The sequence below is a fragment of the Pleurodeles waltl genome, chromosome 9 (assembly GCF_031143425.1).
Source record: "Pleurodeles waltl isolate 20211129_DDA chromosome 9, aPleWal1.hap1.20221129, whole genome shotgun sequence".
NCBI classification, from domain to species: Eukaryota; Metazoa; Chordata; class Amphibia; order Caudata; family Salamandridae; genus Pleurodeles; species Pleurodeles waltl.
The window spans coordinates 169,293,234-169,315,578 of NC_090448.1; the positions used below are offsets into that span (position 1 = coordinate 169,293,234).

General features: G+C 44.9%; 1 protein-coding gene across 1 annotated transcript in view; it reads left to right on the top strand.

Annotated features, from left to right (window-relative positions):
* Nucleotides 1-1,557: 1,557 nt before the first annotated feature.
* PSMD6 (proteasome 26S subunit, non-ATPase 6) overlaps nucleotides 1,558-22,345 on the top strand; it is a 71,476-nt gene continuing 50,688 nt past the window's right edge. Inside the window, exons 1-2 of the mRNA XM_069206512.1 lie at nucleotides 1,558-1,799; nucleotides 6,156-6,361. Of these exons, the coding sequence (XP_069062613.1) occupies nucleotides 1,655-1,799; nucleotides 6,156-6,361 (351 nt within the window). The 5' untranslated portion in view covers nucleotides 1,558-1,654. The remainder of the gene's footprint in view (nucleotides 1,800-6,155; nucleotides 6,362-22,345) is intronic.

The window sequence follows — 22,345 nt, forward strand, 5'->3', positions numbered from 1 at the left end:
CTTTGCTATTTTCAGACGTACTAAGACCGGTAACTCCTCAGTTTCCTATCCTGCGTTTCCTCATAACCCCAAACTTTGTGTAGTTCCGTGCTTGAAAGCTTATGAGGCGTCTACAGAAAAGTTCAGGAGAGACCCTGGAGGCCAACTTTTGATTGCTCTTCAAAAGCCTTTCAACCCTGTCTCGTCAGCTACTTTAGCGAGATGGATTAGATGGATTCTGGTGGAAGCTGGTATTGACGTTTCCATCTTTGGAGCTCATTCTGTTCGCGGAGCTATGGCTTCGAAATCTTTTTCCTTGGGAGTTAGGTTAGAAGATAATATGAGAGCAGCGGACTGGTCTGCTGAGTCGACTTTTAAGACCTTATATTACAAGCCCATTGTAGATATAGCATCAGTGGTGGTAAGTCAGCTTTGAACTAGCATAATACGAAGCCTCCGGTCCTGAAATAGTATTTAAAAAAATTCTAGCTTACGCGTCAAGAATTTTCAGTTCTATTAAGGACACGGAGGCAAGGAATATCCCACCCGGATTACAGGAATAACTATAATTTAAGAGTTGAGTATTTTAATCTTTATATTTATACTCCTGTTCTTGCATTCCCTCCCATTGCATATGTTGACTATGATATTGATGGGTATGATATTTCCGTAGTCTAAGACTGGTTATGTTTCTTTTTCCGAGGTTTTGACCAAAAACAATGAGATGTTGGACACTGGCTGGATTCACGAGACGTTTTCTCCTGGATTCTTGTTTTTTTGTTAACAGCATGGTCTTTGGATTACCTTTGGGATCCTGCCTTTATTGACTTTTCCTATTGACTTTTGGTTCAGCATTCGCAAAGAAAGAGGAAGTTCATTATCCTCGTTTGGTTATATACATGTACAGTCTCTATGGTTATAAAGTAATACCTTGAATGTTGGGATATGTTTTTGTTTTGATACTCTCTTTTGATTGGCTGCTGTAGAAATAAAGCATAGAAAGAGAAGCATAATCCTCGCCTCCGTGTTCTTAATAGAATTGAAAAGTCTTAACAGGTAAGCTAGAAAAAAAATTATTTAACCCGCGACGTGCTGTAATTTGGCAGTGTGCTGCTGATGCTCCGCCTGACAAGGAGAAAGAAGCAAACTTCTTCATTCTCCGCGTTTATTCAATATGCTGCTTCGACGCCTCATCACGGGTAGTACGCGTTATATAAATACAATTAAAATTACATGAGGTACTACACTTATACAGGTGGCAGATGGCAGCTCGGCAGTTGCGCGGGCTGAGCTTTCATCTTTATTTTCATAGTGCAATGAAAGGAAATCGCATTACGTTGGTCACATGAAATGTTAATAACTCAACTTTGGAAAAAAACAATGTTGAGCAAAAGGGTCCGGAATTGAGGCACCGTCTCCTTTACCCTGTCCCATGCCCTCTTAATGACAGTTACGGTAGACCAATGAGACTGCAGCTTTTAGCCCAACCCATTCTCGGCACCCGGAAGTGTATTGAACAAGGCTGCCATAGTGTGAGTCTCAGTTGCTGGAAGCTTATGTTTTGCGTTCCACTAACAGCAGGTCGAGTCGCACAGGAAGGGCGTCAGAGCTCTTCCGGCGCCGCTACACTTGCTGTGTCAGTCTGTTGTAGAGTGGCCTCTTCTCATCTGCAGAGATGCCGCTGGAAAATCTGGAAGAAGAGGGGCTTCCTAAAAACCCAGACCTGCGTATTGCGCAGCTCAAGTTCTTGCTGACTCTGGACGAGCATCGCGGGGATGTGCGGGTTAAGGAAGAGCTGATGGAAGCTGTGAAGAGCAACAGTAAGTGTGTGAAAAGACTAGGTGCTGCCCCCCCCTTAGGGACCGGCCCGGGAGAGAGCCCAGCGCACTCCCCACGTTTACGTAGTGGCAATCACTGGAGCGGGGCCTACACGTCCACGTCCTTTATAAAATCAGAGGCTCTTAAGCACTTTTAGCTCAATGATGTGGGGTGTCCGATAACTATTTACGCCAGGTTTAAGGACACAAGTCCTGGGTAGTGGATGAGTTCCCGTGGTTAAAGCCTTTAGAGCCTCCGGTAAAAATTACTCTACAGACTTTTAGACTCAGTGAAGGCGTTTCACCAAGGTTCAGCTTTCAGCACAGTGGGCAGCAATATGTGCAGGCCGTTTGATGCGATATGCTGAGTCAGTAGGTCAAGTGGTAGAGAGAATATGTGTAATCTGCTCGACCATTCCATACATTGCTGTGCGCTGCCTTGATAAATAGTTTGATATGGGGTGGTTTTTATTTTTAGAGTTGGTTTTTATTTTTAGAGTTGGTTTGTGTTGTTTAAAAGCAAAACACGTACCAACGAGACAGTTCTGAATAAGAATGAGTATGGTCCAAATAAAAAAAATTACCCGTCCCCTCTTTTGTTTGGGGTAGAGGGCAGACGCGATCACTTGTACCCAAAATCAAACAGAAAGCCTGGTGGGAAAAAAACAGAGCAGAAACGAACCGTTTTATGAGCACTGTCTCCACTGTGTACCGAGTTTTTAGACGTCTATGAACAAGTCCATTCCAAATTAGCATCCTAACGTTATACAGAATGAAGATAAGTGTGCAACTGCCTTTGACGCCGAGATCATCATGTTACTTCCAGCTCATATCTTGCAAGCCTTCACACATAGCGCAGTGATTATTTAACTGCTTCAAGTAGCTTCATGCAAACTGTAAGTCATTGATTTAGATCCGTATTCCTTTATCAGTCTGTTGTTCTAAAATTGCAAAGAAGTGTACTTTTGGGAAGTAATAGTCTTGCTAGTACAGATAACTACAATCGCCGTGTTACGTTTTACATTCTGACTTTGTGTTTCTCTTGCCCAGTCAGCGTTAATATATATAATATTTAGAAGAGTGAATGATATGTGATTCCTACACCTTATAATCTTCATTCTTGTATGTAACATTTGCTGTACATTAATTTACATACTTGTGTAATTTATTGTGCCTCTGTGTGAGATGTAAAGCGCTCCGATACCATACACAGGGAAGAGTAGTGCTAAAAACAGTAGATACCAATGAAATCAATATTTGTGTAATAAATCATGCAGGCACATACCTTACTCATAAAGCACATCTCTTACTTAGAGAGTGAACAAAGTAAACCACTTTTCTCCAGTAGTTTCTCTTTAGTACTTGTGTACTGGTAACAATCTGTGTGCCTTTGTTTCCTTCCATTGCATTGATGTCTAGGTGTTAGGCCGCAGATGGCTTCTGCTCCGGGTGGTATGGGAACATAAGGAGGGGTAATGGCATTTTAAAAAAGGCCTTTGTTTTGGGCCAAGCTAAAATAAAAAAATCTGAACCCCCCTCACTGCCTGTACGTTGCTGTTATGAACGTAATGAAGACAGCATGCAGGTGATGCTGGTTATCTTAAGGTGTCTGAAAAATGACCCAGGACAAATTCAACATGTTTCCCTTTGTCGATTGGATCCCAGATCTGGCCCAGAAATAGCACCTGTAACTGGGCTTCTGCACATTCAGCCTACTTTCCAGCACTGCCATCAGGACATTCTTCTGTAAGAAATAATGAATGCAACAAATGAATATTATAGTGGTGGGTGGTAATATTGAGGTAAGGTGATGGTACATTGGTGGTCTTGATTGAGAAGTGAGGTGAAATCTTTGTAATTAGTAACTGGTTAGGATCTGGCATCGTGGCAGTGGAGAAGAACATTTCTTTAATCTCATGAAGGAAACAAACTGTCTCTAAGATTCCTGACTAATGGTGTGGGAGTGATGCAATCATGGGCACAGACAGTGTGGTTGAGCAAGGTTGTATTTTCAAGAAGCTGATCCTTACATAATGCCTCCCAATGAAGTATTGAGATTTTTGTGTCTGAAGGTTGGCTGTAAAGAAGGAAAGATGAAGGTTTATCTGTCATTTGCATGGCAGTGACCAAGAACACACACTAGGACTTGCTGTAAGAATAAGAAAGAGCATATAGGACATAATTGTTGAAAATCAACTGGTAAGTAGGAGGAATGAAAGAGTGATATGTACAAAGAAGTAGAGCAAGATCAATTGACGGAAGAGAAAGCAGAACTTTCCAATGTCATGCTTGCAGTGTCTGTGATAGGATGCAGACTGATGTGCTTGGAAGCGCCTGTCTTCATTTATTTTCCTGACGTTTCAATAGTGAGCTTGGTATCTCCAGTTCCTGTTGCTCTATTGTTAATTGGGAATGGCTGTCATATTCCTCCTTCTTAATGATGTGAGCTCTGGTGAAAACACAGTGAAGCACCAGTTTCAAATGATAGCTAGGACACCCTACACCACAATGTTTAGTGGATTATTAGAGAAAGTAGAGGGACATCAGGGGGACATTATATGTTGTGCCTTTTTAGGTCTTGTCTAGTCTGTAGCGCATGCTGACTTTTGTGTGATATATTATCAGTTTACATTGGGCTTAGAACCTGCCCATAGTTTACGATTGGCTGTCCTTCATTGTCACTCCCATTTGCTTGCTTCGGTTAGCTTGTGTAGATTTTGCTTCCTCTTCCTGCATTTGTCCCTGCCCAGGAGCAGGGATTCACTACTTGTTTCCTTCCACTTGTCACTTTTCAGGCACTAGTTTTTTCTTTCTCCTTAAGCACTCCACAAGAGTCCATATGTTTTCCAGCTGTCCTCCTCGTGTGTTCGTGTTCTCGTTTTTTCTCTCTCCTCTCCTCTTCCCCCCCGTGTTGCCCTTTGCATGGGTGCTTCTCCCCACTTTCCGCTGTGATGTGCTCGCCCTTGTGTGCTTCTAATTCCTGCATTTCCTTCTCACCAATGTGCCTCTCCCCAGGGCTTCACGTTGCACTTTCTTATCTATTTGCTTCTTGCTACACACTGAACTTTTCATTTGTTTCTCTCCCTTGCTCTTCTGTTGCTTCCCCGGCTCTTCTGTTGCTTCCCCACCCGTTGTCCATGGATTCCAACCTCCCTCTGTATTGCTTCCCCCACCAGCTCACACTACTTTTTTTTTTTTCTTTTTAATTTCCAATCCAACTTGGATCTGTAAACAAAAATGAAAAAAAATGCTTGCATTGTTTTGTAGTCCAGCACCTGCTTGGTGCGCATGTCTACAGATGCATTATATGCGTTATCTTTTTTGCCATTCTGCACAGACCGAGAGATGTTTTACAGCATGGCTAAAGCCATTGGCAAAGTAAAAAAAAAAGAGTCAGTATGTCCCAGAGGTGAGAACTATTGGCTTTGTAATGTTTGTTTTAGGGAGTCACATTTTGGCTTCCGGCCAGTGATTTCTTTCTTTTATTTTATGTAGCTGTGACTTGAGCAGGACAGCTTTCGTTATGTTCCAGTAATCATTATGCCTTATCTATATAAGAGAGAGGGGCTGGTGATTTACACTAAGTGGTTTCCCTCGAGCAGCATGTCCGACAGGGCGTCCCATAAAGTTTTCATAGTAAGAATGGAAGGGAGATCAGGAATGGTAAAATCGTGTCTGCCCTCATGGCGGGGGTGGAGCTGAGTGTTGTCTGTGCACAGTAGGGTTGAAGGCAATACGTTTATATGGCCTATGCTGGTCAACCTTATGTAGTTACAGAACATGGTGATAAATTGTACATTTTATAATATAAAGCTTTTGTAATGATGTTTTCGTTAAAACCAGGTCACCAGCTGTTTGGAGGGGGGGGGGGGTGGATTGTTTTAATGTTGAAACTTAACAACGTTGAATTTAGCTGTTTTTATTTGGGTGTTTTTTTTAAATTATTTATAACATACTTTTTATTGGAGTGATTACCTGCTTTATAACAAATGTTAGCAGAGCTTGTGGTGATTATATTTTGGATTCTGTTTTTAATGGAAAATAATCTTGTAGATAATAATGCATCTGCCGCATTTGGATGCATGTTTTAATGCCTTTTAATTAAATCAAACAATACATTTGAACTAGCTGCAGAGTAGACATTTCTTGTGTTTGCACATAGCTCACAGTGATTCCTGTGTGATGAGTTTTTGGGAGCTGTGGCGTTTACTCCGTTTTTTAAATTAAAAGGACGTGGCATGATGTGAGAGAGTGGGATGGAAAATTATTTAAGTTAAAGTACACGCCTTTGTAAATGTGTTTTTTCTGTGTGTGCTATGATTACTAGGATTATAGTAGTGTGTTTCTTTTCCTCCTCAGACATGGCACCATATTATGAGGGACTATGTAAACAGCTTGAGTGGCAAGTGGATACCGACCTGTTAAGTAAAATGAAGAAAGCTAATGAGGATGAGTTGAAACGGCTAGATGACGTATTGGAAGATGCAGAAAAGAATTTGGGTGAAAGTGAAATTCGTGATGCCATGATGGCAAAAGCTGAATATCTCTGTCGAATTGGGGACAAGGTGAGTTGACGTCATCCTCTTTTGTTGCCTGTAAAATATGTTTGGATGGATTTGTAGGAAACCTATTAACGCCAACACAAATATATATATATATATATATATATATATATATATATATATATATATATATATATATATATGTTCGGTGGCATGTGTAGCTGCAGATACACATGCTGTGCACATCCCGCCATCTGGTGTTGGGCTCGGAGTGTTACAAGTTGTTTTTCTTCGAAGAAGTCTTTTCGAGTCACGAGATCGAGGGACTCCTCCCATTTCGGCTCCATTGCGCATGGGCGTCGACTCCATGTTAGATTGTTTTTTTTCCGCCATCGGGTTCGGACGTGTTCCTTTTCGCTCCGTGTTTCGGGTCGGAAAGTTAGTTAGAATCTCGGAAAAATCGCCGGTATTGTTTGCGTTCGGTATCGGGTTAGTTATAACAGATCGACACCGACTTTTGAAGAGCTCCGGTGGCCCTTAGGGGTTTTTTCGATCCCCCCGTCGGGGCCTGGTCGGCCCGGCCACGTGTTTCTTCCAGGCTGATGGAACGGACCCCATTCCGCTTCTGCCCAAAATGTCATAACAAGTATCCATATACAGATCAGCATCTGGTCTGTAACTTGTGTCTGTCTCCAGAGCACAAGGAGGATACCTGTGAAGCCTGTCGAGCGTTTCGTTCGAGGAAGACATTAAAAGACCGAAGAGCAAGAAGACTGCAGATGGCGTCGGCGCCGACAGGACAAGGGCGTTTCGAAGAGGAAGAAGAAAGCTTCTCCATCCATGAATCGGACTCGGACGAGCTCGATCCCGAAGAAACGCTGAAAACCGTGAGTAAGACGTCGAAACATAAAACTCACGAGAAGACAACAAAAGCCCAGGGGACGCCACCGCCAACAGGCCATGGCTTAATCCGAAAAATAGGTGACCGATCATCGGCACCGAAAAAGGGCATGCATGTGGCAAAGTCATCCGACTCCTGTCGAGATACCGCCACACAGCTATCTCGGGCCCGAGACAGCGGCTCCGAACAGATTCGGCACCGAGACAGTGGCACCGAAATGGTTTGGCACCGAGACACCACAACGCCGAAAATAAAGAAGGTTGCCTCGGAGCCCAAAAAGGCGACCGAAAAGATTTAGATTCTGAAACATCCAGCCTCGGAACCGAAAACAGGTTCCTACATAGAGGAACAGGGATTGTCCTCCCAGATGCAAGGACATAAGTTCGGAGAGGAACTTCAATCTGTTGAGCCAGACTACACTCAAAGAAGGCTCCACATTCAAAAAGACACAGGGAAGATAAGCACTCTTCCCCCAATTAAGATGAAAAGAAGACTTGCCTTTCAAGAAAAGGACAAGCAGCCACAGGCAAAGGTGGCAAGACAAACAACTCCACCACCATCAATGCACACATCACCGGTAGCCACTCCACCACTGATGCAATCCCCGACTCATACTGCAATGAGTCAAGATGATCCTGATGCATGGGACCTTTATGATGCTCCTGTATCAGATAACAGCCCAGACTGTTACCCTACAAGGCCGTCGCCACCTGAAGACAGTACATCCTACACGCAGGTGGTCTCAAGGGCAGCTGCGTTTCATAACGTCACCTTGCATTCAGAACCAATTGAGGATGACTTTTTATTTAATACACTCTCCTCCACTCATAGCCAATACCAAAGCTTACCTATGCTCCCGGGAATGCTAAAACATTCAAAACAAATATTTCAGGATCCTGTTAAAGGCAGAGCCATAACTCCAAGGGTGGAAAAAAAGTACAAGCCACCACCAACAGACCCTGTTTATATTACGCAGCAATTAACACCAGATTCTGTGGTTGTTGGGGCAGCTCGCAAGAGAGCAAACTCTCATACCTCGGGAGATGCACCACCTCCAGACAAGGAGAGTCGCAAATTCGATGCTGCGGGTAAAAGAGTTGCAGCACAAGCACCAAACCAATGGCGTATTGCCAATTCACAAGCACTTTTGGCAAGATACGATAGAGCTCATTGGGACGAAATGCAGCATTTCATAGAACACTTACACAAAGAGTTCCAGAAAAGGGCACAACAAGTGGTAGAAGAAGGACAAAGTATCTCCAATAATCAGATACGGTCATCAATGGACACAGCAGATACAGCTGCAAGGACAGTAAATACTGCAATAACAATAAGGAGACACGCATGGTTGCGTACGTCAGGATTCAAGCCGGAAATACAACAAGCCGTGCTGAATATGCCCTTTAATGAACAGCAGTTGTTTGGGCCGGAAGTCGACACTGCTATTGAAAAACTCAAAAAAGATACTGATACCGCAAAAGCCATGGGCGCACTCTACTCCCCACAAAGCAGAGGCACATTTCGCAAGACACCATTTAGGGGAGGGTTTCGAGGTCAACCTACAGAGGCCACAACCTCACAAGCAAGGCCCACTTATCAAAGCCAATACCAGCGGGGAAGTTTTCGGGGGCAATATAGAGGGGCACAATTCCCAAAAAATAGAGGGAAGTTCCAAAGCCCCAAAATCCCTCAAAACAAACAGTGACTTCCAAGTCACACATCCCCAACACATAACACCTGTGGGGGAGAGACTTAGACTATTTTACAAACATTGGGAGGAGATAACAAAAGACACTTGGGTACTGGCAATTATCCAGCATGGTTATTGCATAGAATTTCTCAAATTCCCTCCAAACGTACCACCGAAAACACACAATATGTCAAAAGAACATATAAATCTTCTAGGACTAGAAGTTCAGGCATTACTACTAAAAGAAGCAATAGAATTAGTACCAGAACACCAGAAAGGAACAGGAGTTTACTCTCTGTACTTTCTCATACCCAAAAAAGACAAGACTCTGAGACCTATATTAGATCTCCGAACATTAAATACCTACATCAAATCAGATCACTTTCACATGGTGACATTACAAGACGTAATCCCACTACTCAAACAACAAGACTACATGACAACACTAGACCTAAAGGATGCATATTTCCATATACCGATACATCCTTCACACAGAAAGTACTTAAGGTTTGTATTCCAAGGGATACATTACCAATTCAAGGTGTTGCCATTCGGAATAACAACTGCGCCAAGAGTTTTTACAAAGTGCCTAGCAGTCGTAGCTGCACATATCAGAAGGCAGCAAATACATGTGTTCCCATACCTAGACGATTGGTTAATCAAAACCAACACGCTAAAAAAGTGTTCACAACACACAGAGTATGTCATAGAAACCCTCCACAAACTAGGTTTCACAATCAAATACACAAAGTCACACCTTCTGCCGTGTCAAACACAGCAATACTTAGGGGCGACAATCAACACAGCAAAAGGGATTGCCACTCCAAGTCCACAAAGAGTTCAGGCATTTCACAATGTAATACAGGCCATGTATCCAAATCAAAAAATACAAGTCAAAATGGTGATGAAACTCTTAGGCATGATGTCCTCATGCATAGCCATTGTCCCAAACGCAAGGTTGCACATGCGGCCCTTACAACAGTGCCTAGCATCACAGTGGTCACAGGCACAGGGTCAAATTCTAGATCTGGTGTTGGTAGACCGCCAAACATACACCTCGCTTCAATGGTGGAACAGTATAAATTTAAACCAAGGGCGGCCTTTCCAAGACCCAGTGCCACAATATGTAATAACAACAGATGCCTCCATGATAGGGTGGGGAGCACACCTCAATCAATACAGCATCCAGGGACAATGGGACACTCACCAAAAACAGTTTCACATAAATCACTTAGAACTATTGGCAGTATTTCTAGCGCTGAAAGCATTTCAACCCATAATAAGCTACAAACACATTCTTGTCAAAACAGACAACATGACAACGATGTATTACCTAAAAAAACAGGGAGGCACACACTCCACACAGTTGTGTCTCCTGGCACAGAAAATATGACATTGGGCGATTCACAACCACATTCGCCTAATAGCACAATTTATTCCAGGAATTCAGAACCAGCTAGCAGACAATCTTTCTCGGGATCACCAACAGATCCACGAATGGGAGATTCACCCCCAAATACTGAATACTTACTTCCAGAGTTGGGGAACACCACAAATAGATCTATTTGCAACAAAGGAAAACGCAAAATGCCAAAACTTCGCATCCAGGTACCCACAAGATCAGTCTCGGGGCAATGCGTTATGGATGAGTTGGACAGGGATATTTGCTTACGCTTTTCCCCCTCTCCCACTCCTTCCATATCTAGTATACAAGCTGAGTCAAAACAAACTCAAACTTATACTAATAGCACCAACATGGGCAAGGCAACCTTGGTACACAACACTACTAGACCTCTCAGTAGTGCCTCATGTCAAACTACCAAACATACCAGATCTGTTAACGCAACACAAACAACAGATCAGACACCCAAATCCAGCATCGCTGAATCTAGCAATCTGGCTCCTGAAGTCCTAGAGTTCGGATATTTAGACCTTACACAGGAATGTATGGAGGTCATAAAACAAGCTAGGACATTGCTATGCAAATAAGTGGAAAAGATTTGTTTATTACTGCTATAATAATCAAATTCAACCCTTACAAGCATCTGCCAAAGACATCGTAGGATACTTACTACATTTGCAAAAATCAAAGCTAGGTTTTTCTTCCATTAAAATACATCTTACAGCAATTTCAGCTTACCTGGAAATTACGCACTTAACTTCTCTATTTAGAATACCAGTCATAAATGCATTTATGAAAGGTCTAAAGAGAATTATTCCACCAAGAACACCACCAGTTCCTTCATGGAACCTCAACATTGTCTTAACACGACTCATGGGTCCACCTTTTGAGCCCATGCACTCTTGTGAAATGCAATACTTAACATGGAAAGTTGCATTTTAAATTGCCATCACATCTTTAAGAAGAGTAAGTGAGATTCAAGCATTTACCATACAAGAACCATTTATTCAGATACACAAGCATAAAGTAGTTCTACGAACAAATCCTAAATTTTTACCAAAAGTCATATCACCGTTCCACTTAAATCAAACAGTAGAATTACCAGTGTTCTTCCCACAGCCAGACTCCGTAGCTGAAAGAGCACTACATACATTAGACATCAAAAGAGCGTTAATGTACTATATTGACAGAACAAAACTAATTCGCAAAACAAAACAATTATTTATTGCTTTCCAAAAACCTCATAGAGGAAATCCAATTTCTAAGCAAGGCATTGCTAGATGGATAGTTAAGTGCATTCAAACCTGTTATCTTAAAGCAAAAACAGAACTGCCTATTACACCAAAGGCACACTCAACTAGAAAGAAAGGTGCTACCATGGCCTTTCTAGGAAATATTCCAATAACAGAAATATGTAGGGCAGCTACATGGTCTACGCCTCATACATTTACCAAACACTACTGTGTAGATGTGCTAACAACACAGCAAGCCACAGTAGGCCAAGCAGTACTACGAACATTGTTTCAGACAACTTCAACTCCTACAGGCTGAACCACCGCTTTTGGGGAGATAACTGCTTACTACTCTATGCACAGCATGTGTATCTGCAGCTACACATGCCACCGAACGGAAAATGTCACTTACCCAGTGTACATCTGTTCGTGGCATTAGTCGCTGCAGATTCACATGCGCCCACCCGCCTCCCCGGGAGCCTGTAGCCGTTTAGAAGTTGATCTTGAACATCTGTTAATTTGTAAATATATATATTACTTTAAACTACATTATGTACATACGTATTCACTCCATTGCATGGGCACTATTACTAGGATATACAACTCCTACCTCACCCTCTGTGGGGGAAAACAATCTAACAAGGAGTCGACGCCCATGCGCAATGGAGCCGAAATGGGAGGAGATCTCGTGACTCGAAAAGACTTCTTAGAAGAAAAACAACTTGTAACACTCCGAGCCCAACACCAGATGGCGGGATTTGCACAGCATGTGAATCTGTAGCGACTAATGCCACGAACAGATGTACACTGGGTAAGTGACATTTTCCATATATATATATATATATATATATATATATATATATATATATATATATATATAGAGAGAGAGAGATATCTTACCTACTTGCTGTCACCAGTGGGTAGTTATAGTTAGGATCTAGATTTCTTCGGAAAGCGTTTTTTGTTTTGCCAATAATTTTGGTGCCATTTGACGAATCTTAGTGGGGCATGGGCGGGATACATGTGGGGTATAGGTTGTGCAGACAACCCCCTGTTGTTTAAAAAAAAACATAGAAATTCACTGAGAGAACCAAAGCTTACAGGGACATTATAGTTAGGTTTTAAATTTACACACACAAAACCATAGAAATTCAGCTGCTAGAGTTATTTCAAGTAGCTATAAATTGTACCCTAAGGTAACTATAACTCGCGCCCTCGCCATGCACTGGTAATTACCCCACATATTATGTCAAACATGACATCTTCTGTTGCACCATTGATATTATCATTACAACATTTCCAATGAAATTATTGATGACAAGACTGTGCATGGCGGGGCGCAAGTAATTTTTACCTTAGGGCACGAGTTATAGTTATCTGAAATAACTCTAACATCTGATTTTCTATGGTTTTGTGCAAGTAAATTCAGAATCTAATGATAACACCCCTGTAACCTTTTTTTTCTCAGTGGAAAAAAAATATATATATATATTACAAAACTAGGGTCTGTAGGTATGCACTAAAGTGAGTCAGAATTGCAGCTGGACGAGGAATACGGGCAGTGCAGTTTATCCCGCATTGCTTTGAATGATTATGAGGAAGGCTGTGCTCGTTAGGCCTATAACATGTAGATAATGTATTCATGTGCTGCCTTTGTTCGTTTCTGCTTTAGTTAAATATCATGTCAACGTGTTTTAAACCCTCGGGTGCCAGGGACGAGCTGGTTACGTCCTCGGCCACAGTTGCTGTGTGCATTGGGCGTAACCAGCTTGTCCTGCACTCGGCCCAAGGGAGGGGTGCTATTGGTCCTTCTCCATTCCCTCCCCCCCCCCCGATACGTCTGATTACATAAGTGCGCACTCGTGCACTGACCTTATCACCTTCTGACCGGGGGAAAGGGCAGGTCGGAGAGGCATGAAAGGAAAGGTTTTTCCTTTCCTTTCATGTCTGCAGAAATGCCCACTAGACACCAGGGAGTTTATTTTTTTTAATGAAATGGAAATGAGGGGAGCTTCCCCTTGGGCAAGGGTCGCTCCCCAAGGGGGGCATTTTTTTAATAAGGCCATTTCTGCTCCCCTTGTGAGCAGATCAGCCTATTTCTATTAGGCCCATCTTCCCCCAAGGGCCCAAAACTGCTAGATGCCAGGGGTTGTTTAATTTTATATATATATATATATATATATATGTGTCCAAACCAAGCAGCTCCACTACAGAGCCAGAGGCACGCTTGGATTCCACTTCCTCACACCAGCATGACGAGTTTCGGCGAAGTGCCTTCTTCAGATGGTGGTAATTACAGGACACATGCCCACAAGTGTTTAAATACCTTTTTACTCCTCCTTCAATTCATTCATGATTACTAACAGACTTCATTTCCCATAATGCACCAAGCTGGAAATGCTACCACTCTGATTTTTCTTAATTGTTTTTACACAGTCCCAATCATATTTTCTCTCAGTGGATTGTAATACCAAGAACATTTTGGTTTTGGGCACTTAGCTGTACTGTAGTGGCAAGTGCATTCCCAGCCTCCATCTCTCTCTTACTCAAATTTCAAAACGTGCGTGTGTCCCTTTATCAGTAGTTCTAATAATCCATTTCACCTTGCCACATCTCACCCCTGAGACTCCTCACACAGCCTGGAAACGCCGATTATTGTAATCTGCGCCACTTCATGTAAGTCATGTCCTATCTCTGCAGCAGGCATGTGCTTGAGAAGGGGACAATGGCGGTTCAGGTAGCAAACAGATATATAAATATATATATATATATATATATATATATTTATATATCTGTTTGCTACCTGAATATATATAGGGAGTGACCCCTTAAATCTTTTTTTGAGGTTTGCTAAGGACTCTGGGTAACTGAACCTGGTGAGAGCACCACAAGTTACCCCATCCTGGGTCCCTCTAGTGTCTAGTTTGCAGAAATTTCCAGGTTTTCTAGGTTTTCCTAGGTGCCGGATGAGCTAGAAGCCAAATTCCACAGCTTAGCACTTTCCAAAAAACATGTCAGATTACAGTGGGAAAATGTGATGTGTCCACGTTGCGTTTCCTGTCGCGGGCACTAAGCCTACACACACAAGTGAGGTACCATTTTTATCGGGAGACTTGGGGGGAACACAGAATAGGAGAACAAGTGTTATTGCCCCTTGTCTTTCTTTACATTTTTTCCTTCCAAATGTAAGACAGTGTGTAAAAAACATGTCTATTTGAGAAATGCCCTGTAATTCACATGGTAGTATGGGGATCCTGGAATTCAGTGATGTGCAAATAACCACTGCTTCCCAACAACTTATGCCCATTTTGGAAATACAAAGGTTTCCTTGATACCTATTTTTTACTCTTTATATTTCATCAATTGAATTACTATATACCTGGTATACAATAAAACCCATTGCAAGATGCAGATCATTTATTGGCTCTGGGTACCTAGGGTTCTTGATGAACCTACACGCCCTATATATCCCTGCCGCCAAAAATCTGCCATAGCTGGCTCCTCCTCACTTCTTGAGTTCTGCAGGAAGCTGAAGACCTAGCTCTTCATATAAGCATCTTGGGGACTACATACCTGGCCAGGCTCCTGGCTATCTACTTGGGTGAATACTGCGCTATACAAAAGAACATGACACAATATTAATACACTATTCAGCACTGATTTTAACACTGAGAACGTTCAACTTTCTACTGCTTCTATATTTAACGAACTCTGGGGGTCATTTTGACCCCAGCAGTAAAACCCGCCTTCGCCGCAGCGACGGCAGCCAGAAGACTGTCACCGCGGCTACCAGCCGTCAGCCGGATTATAACCAAAGCCGGATTTCCGCCAGAAGGATGGCAGAAATCCGGATGTGGCCATGCCGGCGGATGGCGGTAACGTGGCACTGCTGCCAGCAGCAGCGCCACGCCAGTAGACCTCCGCAGACCGTATCATGACACATGATACTGCCTGTCGGTGTTCTGCTGGCGGTCAGTGCTGCTGGCAGCAGCGCCCCTTCCTGTCTCCTGCTGGAGGACCCCCTGATAACAGTAAGTCAGGTGCTCCGACAGGGGAGTGGGGTGTTGTAGGGGTGTGTGTGAATGTGTTTGTGGGTGTGTGTTGCGTGTTGTATGTGTGTGCATGTATGGATGTGTGAGTGCGTATATGTTGTGTTGTGTGAATGCATGTGTGCTTGTATGTATGTAAGTGTGTGCTGGATGTGTGTGTGAATGGATGTATGCATGCATGGATGAATGTGGGAATGAGTGTGTGTATGCGTGTGTTCGTGTGTGAATGAAGGTGCGTGTAGGAAGGGGGGTCTGGATGGGAATGGAGTTGGGGGGGTAACGTGGGGAGAGGGGGAGGGGCGGGGAAAACCCCTATCAGTGACAGGGAAGGAATTCCCTGTCACTGATAATGGCTACCACCATGATTTTCGTGACGGTAAGGATGCCACGAAAACCATGGCGGTAGGTGGGGTCGTAATCCGCAGGTGGGCAAGTGACAGCTGCCGGGCTAAAGAGTGAAGTCTCCAGCCTGGCGGTCATTACCGCCGTGGCAGTCGGTGTGGTACATTGGCGGTTTGGCCAAAGCCAAACCGCCAATGTCTTAATATGGAGAAAAGTACTGCCAGGCTGTTGGCAGTACTTTTCCCTATATGAATGCCGTCTGCCGGGGTCATAATGACCCCCTCATTCTGTTTCCTTTGCTTTCGTTTGCCTCCCAATGGTGGAAGCTTCTATTATTCAGCACCAGTTCCAGTACAGGGGGCCATATTTAGTAGCGATCCCTTTTTTATACGACTATCGCACAGTGTCCAGGATTGTTGGTGTTAAGAGATTTCCATTGTAACAAGACATTGCAATGCGATCAGATGCAGTTGGCAGAGGTGATCAAATCAAATCATTTACATTTATAAAGCGCGCTACTCACCCGTGCGGGTCTCAAGGCGCTAGGGGGAAGGGGGGGGTTACTGCTGCTCGAAAAGCCAGGTTTTGAGGAGTCTCCGGAACGCGGAGTGGTCCTGAGGCTGGTGGGGAGGGTGTTCCAGGTCTTGGCTGCCAGGAAGGAGAAGGACCTCCCACCCGCCGTGGAGCGGCGGATGCGAGGGACGGCAGCGAGCGCGAGGCCAGAGGAACGGAGGAGACGGGTGGGGGCGTAGAAGCTGAGGCGACGGTTGAGGTATTCCGGTCCCTTGTTGTGGAGGGCTTTGTGTGCGTGGGTGAGAAGTCTGAAGGTGATCCTTTTGCTGACTGGGAGCCAATGCAGGTGTGTAAGGAAATGCCTCCTTGGCATGGTTACCCCCTGACTTTTTGCCTTTGCTGATGCTATGTTTACAATTGAAAGTGTGCTGAGGCCTGCTAACCAGGCCCCAGCACCAGTGTTCTTTCCCTAACCTGTACTTTTGTATCCACAATTGGCAGACCCTGGCATCCAGATAAGTCCCTTGTAACTGGTACTGCTAGTACCAAGGGCCCTGATGCCAAGGAAGGTCTCTAAGGGCTGCAGCATGTCTTATGCCAGCTTGTGTGTGCTAGTGAGAACAAAACGAGTAAGTCGACATGGCACTCCCCTCAGGGTGCCATGCCATCCTCTCACTGCCTATGCAAGTATAGGTCAGTCACCCCTCTAGCAGGCCTTACAGCCCTAAGGCAGGGTGCACTATACCATAGGTGAGGGTACCAGTGCATGAGCATGGTACCCCTACAGTGTCTAAACAAAACCTTAGACATTGTAAGTGCAGGGTAGCCATAAGAGTATATGGTCTGGGAGTTTGTCAAACACGAACTCCACAGCACCATAATGGCTACACTGAAAACTGGGAAGTTTGGTATCAAACTTCTCAGCACAATAAATGCACACTGATGCCAGTGTACATTTTATTGCAAAATACACCCCAGAGGGCACCTTAGAGGTGCCCCCTGAAACTTAACTGACTATCTGTGTAGGCTGACTGGTTCCAGCAGCCTGCCACACTAGAGACATGTTGCTGGCCCCATGGGGAGAGTGCCTTTGTCACTCTGAGGCCAGTAACAAAGCCTGCACTGGGTGGAGATGCTAACACCTCCCCCAGGCAGGAGCTGTAACACCTGGCGGTGAGCCTCAAAGGCTCACCCCTTTGTCACAGCACCGCAGGACACTCCAGCTAGTGGAGTTGCCCGCCCCCTCCGGCCCCCACTTTTGGCGGCAAGGCCTGAGAAAATAATGAGAATAACAAGGAGGAGTCACTGGCCAGTCAGGACAGCCCCTAAGGTGTCCTGAGCTGAGGTGACTCTAACTTTTAGAAATCCTCCATCTTGCAGATGGAGGATTCCCCCAATAGGATTAGGGATGTGACCCCCTCCCCTTGGGAGGAGGCACAAAGAGGGTGTACTCACCCTCAGGGCTAGTAGCCATTGGCTACTAACCCCCCAGACCTAAACACGCCCTTAAATTTAGTATTTAAGGGCTACCCTGAACCCTAGAAAATTAGATTCCTGCAACAACAAGAAGAAGGACTGCCTAGCTGAAACCCCTGCAGAGGAAGACCAGAAGACAACAACTGCCTTGGCTCCAGAACCTCACCGGCCTGTCTCCTGCCTTCCAAAGAACTCTGCTCCAGCGACGCCTTCCAAAGGGACAAGCATCCTCTGAGGACTGCCCTGCTTCGACGACGACAAGAAACTCCCGAGGACAGCGGACCTGCTCCAAAAAGACTGCAACTTTATCCAAAGGAGCAGCTTTAAAGAACCCTGCAATCTCCCCGCAAGAAGCGTGAGACTTGCAACACTGCACCCGGCGACCCCGACTCGGCTGGTGGAGAACCAACACCTCAGGGAGGACCCCCGGACTACTCTACGACTGTGAGTACCAAAACCTGTCCCCCCTGAGCCCCCACAGCGCCGCCTGCAGAGGGAATCCCGAGGCTTCCCCTGACCGCGACTCTCTGAAACCTAAGTCCCGACGCCTGGAAAAGACCCTGCACCCGCAGCCCCCAGGACCTGAAGGACCGGACTTTCACTGCAGAAGTGACCCCCAGGAGTCCCTCTCCCTTGCCCAAGTGGAGGTTTCCCCGAGGAAGCCCCCCCTTGCCTGCCTGCAGCGCTGAAGAGATCCCTTGATCTCTCATTGACTTCCATTGCGAACCCGACGCTTGTTCTAACACTGCACCCGGCCGCCCCCGCGCCGCTGAGGGTGAAACTTCTGTGTGGGCTTGTGTCCCCCCCGGTGCCCTACAAAACCCCCCTGGTCTGCCCTCCGAAGACGCGGGTACTTACCTGCTGGCAGACTGGAACCGGGGCACCCCCTTCTCTCCATTGGAGCCTATGCGTTTTGGGCACCACTTTGAACTCTGCACCTGACCGGCCCTGAGCTGCTGGTGTGGTAACTTTGGGGTTGCTCTGAACCCCCAACGGTGGGCTACCTTGGACCAAGAACTGAACCCTGTAAGTGTCGTACTTACCTGGTAAAACTAACAAAAACTTACCTCCCCCAGGAACTGTGAAAATTGCACTAAGTGTCCACTTTTAAAATAGCTATTTGTGAATAACTTGAAAAGTATACATGCAATTGAAATGATTCAAAGTTCCTAATGTACTTACCTGCAATACCTTTCAAACAAGATATTACATGTTAAATTTGAACCTGTGGTTCTTAAAATAAACTAAGAAAAGATATTTTTCTATACAAAACCTATTGGCTGGATTTGTCTCTGAGTGTGTGTACCTCATTTATTGTCTATGTGTATGTACAACAAATGCTTAACACTACTCCTTGGATAAGCCTACTGCTCGACCACACTACCACAAAATAGAGCATTAGTATTATCTCTTTTTACCACTATTTTACCTCTAAGGGGAACCCTTGGACTCTGTACATGCTATTCCTTACTTTGAAATAGCACATACAGAGCCAACTTCCTACATTGGTGGATCAGCGGTGGGGTACAAGACTTTGCATTTGCTGGACTACTCAGCCAATACCTGATCACACGACAAATTCCAAAATTGTCATTAGAAATTGATTTTTGCAATTTGAAAAGTTTTCTAAATTCTTTAAAGTCCTGCTAGGGCCTTGTGTTAGTCCCTGTTAGCATTTCTTTTAGAGTTTAAAAGTTTGTAAAAGTTTGAATTAGATTCTAGAACCAGTTTTAGTTTCTTAAAAAGTATTCCAACTTCTAGAACCATAATGTCTAGTGCAGAGATGAATGTGGTGGAACTCGACACCACACCTTACCTCCATCTTAAGATGAGGGAGCTAAGGTCACTCTGTAAAATAAAGAAAATAGTAATGGGCCCCAGACCTTCCAAACTACAGCTCCAGGAGCTGTTGGCAGAGTTTGAAAAGGCCAACCCCTCTGAGGATGGCAACACAGAGGATGAAGATAGTGACTTGGAGGAAAATTCCCCCCTACCAGTCCTACTTAGGGAGAACAGGGCTTCTCAAGCCCTGACTCCACAAATAATAGTCAGAGATGCTGGCTCCCTCACAGGAGGGACCAACAACTCTGAAATCACTGAGGATAACTCCAGTGAAGAGGACATCCAGCTAGCCAGGATGGCCAAAAGATTGGCTTTGGAAAGACAGATCCTAGCCATAGAAAGGGAAAGGCAAGAGATGGGCCTAGGACCCATCAATGGTGGCAGCAACATAAATAGGGTCAGAGATTCTCCTGACATGTTGAAAATCCCTAAAGGGATTGTAACTAAATATGAAGATGGTGATGACATCACCAAATGGTTCACAGCTTTTGAGAGGGCTTGTGTAACCAGAAAAGTGAACAGATCTCACTGGGGTGCTCTCCTTTGGGAAATGTTCACAGGGAAGTGTAGGGATAGACTCCTCACACTCTCTGGAAAAGATGCAGAATCTTATGACCTCATGAAGGGTACCCTGATTGAGGGCTTTGGATTCTCCACTGAGGAGTATAGGATTAGATTCAGAGGGGCTCAAAAATCCTCGAGCCAGACCTGGGTTGACTTTGTAGACTACTCAGTAAAAACACTAGATGGTTGGATTCAAGGCAGTGGTGTAAGTAATTATGATGGGCTGTACAATTTATTTGTGAAAGAACACCTGTTAAGTAATTGTTTCAATGATAAACTGCATCAGCATCTGGTAGACCTAGGACCAATTTCTCCCCAAGAATTGGGAAAGAAGGCGGACCATTGGGTCAAGACAAGGGTGTCCAAAACTTCCACAGGGGGTGACCAAAAGAAAGGGGTCACAAAACCTCCCCAGGGGAAAGGTGGTGAGACAGCCAAAAATAAAAATAGTAAAGAGTCTTCTACAGGCCCCCAAAAACCTGCACAGGAGGGTGGGCCCAGAGCCTCTTCACAAAACAATCCTGGGTACAAGGGTAAAAACTTTGATCCCAAAAAGGCTTGGTGTCGAAACTGTAGTCAGTCTGGACACCAAACTGGAGACAAGGCCTGTCCCAAGAAAAGTTCCACTCCAAACTCCAATCCAGGTAACACTGGAATGGCTAGTCTCCAAGTGGGATCAACAGTGTGCCCAGAGCAAATCAGGGTCCACACTGAAGCTACTCTAGTCTCTGAGGGTGGGGTGGATTTAGCCACACTAGCTGCCTGGCCGCCTAACATGCAAAAATACAGGCAGCAGCTCTTTATTAATGGGACAAGTGTAGAGGGCCTGAGGGATACAGGTGCCAGTGTCACCATGGTGACAGAGAAACTGGTTTCCCCTGGCCAATACCTGACTGGAAAAACCTATACAGTCACCAACGCTGACAATCAGACTAAAGCACATCCCGTGGCAATGGTAACTTTAGAATGGGGAGGGGTCAATGGCCTGAAACAGGTGGTGGTCTCCTCAAACATCCCAGTAGACTGTCTGCTTGGAAATGACCTGGAGTCCTCAGCATGGGCTGAGGTAGAACTAAAAACCCATGCAGCCATGCTGGGTATCCCTGAACTGGTGTGTGTAAAAACAAGAGCACAGTGCAAGGCACAGGGTGAAAAAGTAGAGCTGGAGTCTGGAAGAAAGGCCCAGCCTACCAAGAGAAAAGGAAAGTCAGTTGGGAAACCAACTGCAACACAGTCCGAAAAAGAGAACCTCTCTTCTCAGGAAGAAGTTATGCCCTCTTAGGGAACTGAGCCTTTGGAGCTTGAACCTTATCAGGTTGCGCTCTTAGGCCCAGGGGGACCCTCAAGGGAGGAGCTGTGTAAGGGACAAGAAACCTGTCCCTCTCTTGAAGGCCTTAGGCAGCAAGCTGCTGAAGAGTCCAAGGGCAAGAAAAATGGAACACATAGGGTCTATTGGGAAGATGGACTCCTGTACACTGAGGCCAGAGACCCCAAACCTGGTGCCACTAGGAGAGTGGTAGTGCCTCAGTCGTTCAGAGAGTTTATTCTGACCTTAGCCCATGATATTCCCCTTGCTGGGCATTTGGGACAAACCAAGACGTGGGAGAGGTTAGTCAACCACTTCTACTGGCCCAATATGTCCCACAAGGTTAAGGAGTTTTGCCTCTCCTGCCCCACCTGTCAAGCCAGTGGTAAGACAGGTGGGCATCCAAAGGCCCCCCTCATTCCACTTCCAGTGGTGGGGGTCCCCTTTGAAAGAGTGGGTGTGGACACTAGAACCTCCCACAGCCTCAGGAACTATGTATATCCTAGTAGTAGTGGATCATGCTACTAGGTATCCTGAAGCTGACCCCCTTAGGTCGACTACTGCCCCTGCAGTAGCCAAGGCCCTCATTGGTATCTTTACCAGAGTGGGTTTCCCTAAGGAGGTGGTGTCTGACAGAGGTACCAACTTCATGTCAGCATACCTAAAACACATGTGGAATGAGTGTGGGGTGACTTACAAATTCACTACACCATACCATCCACAAACTAAT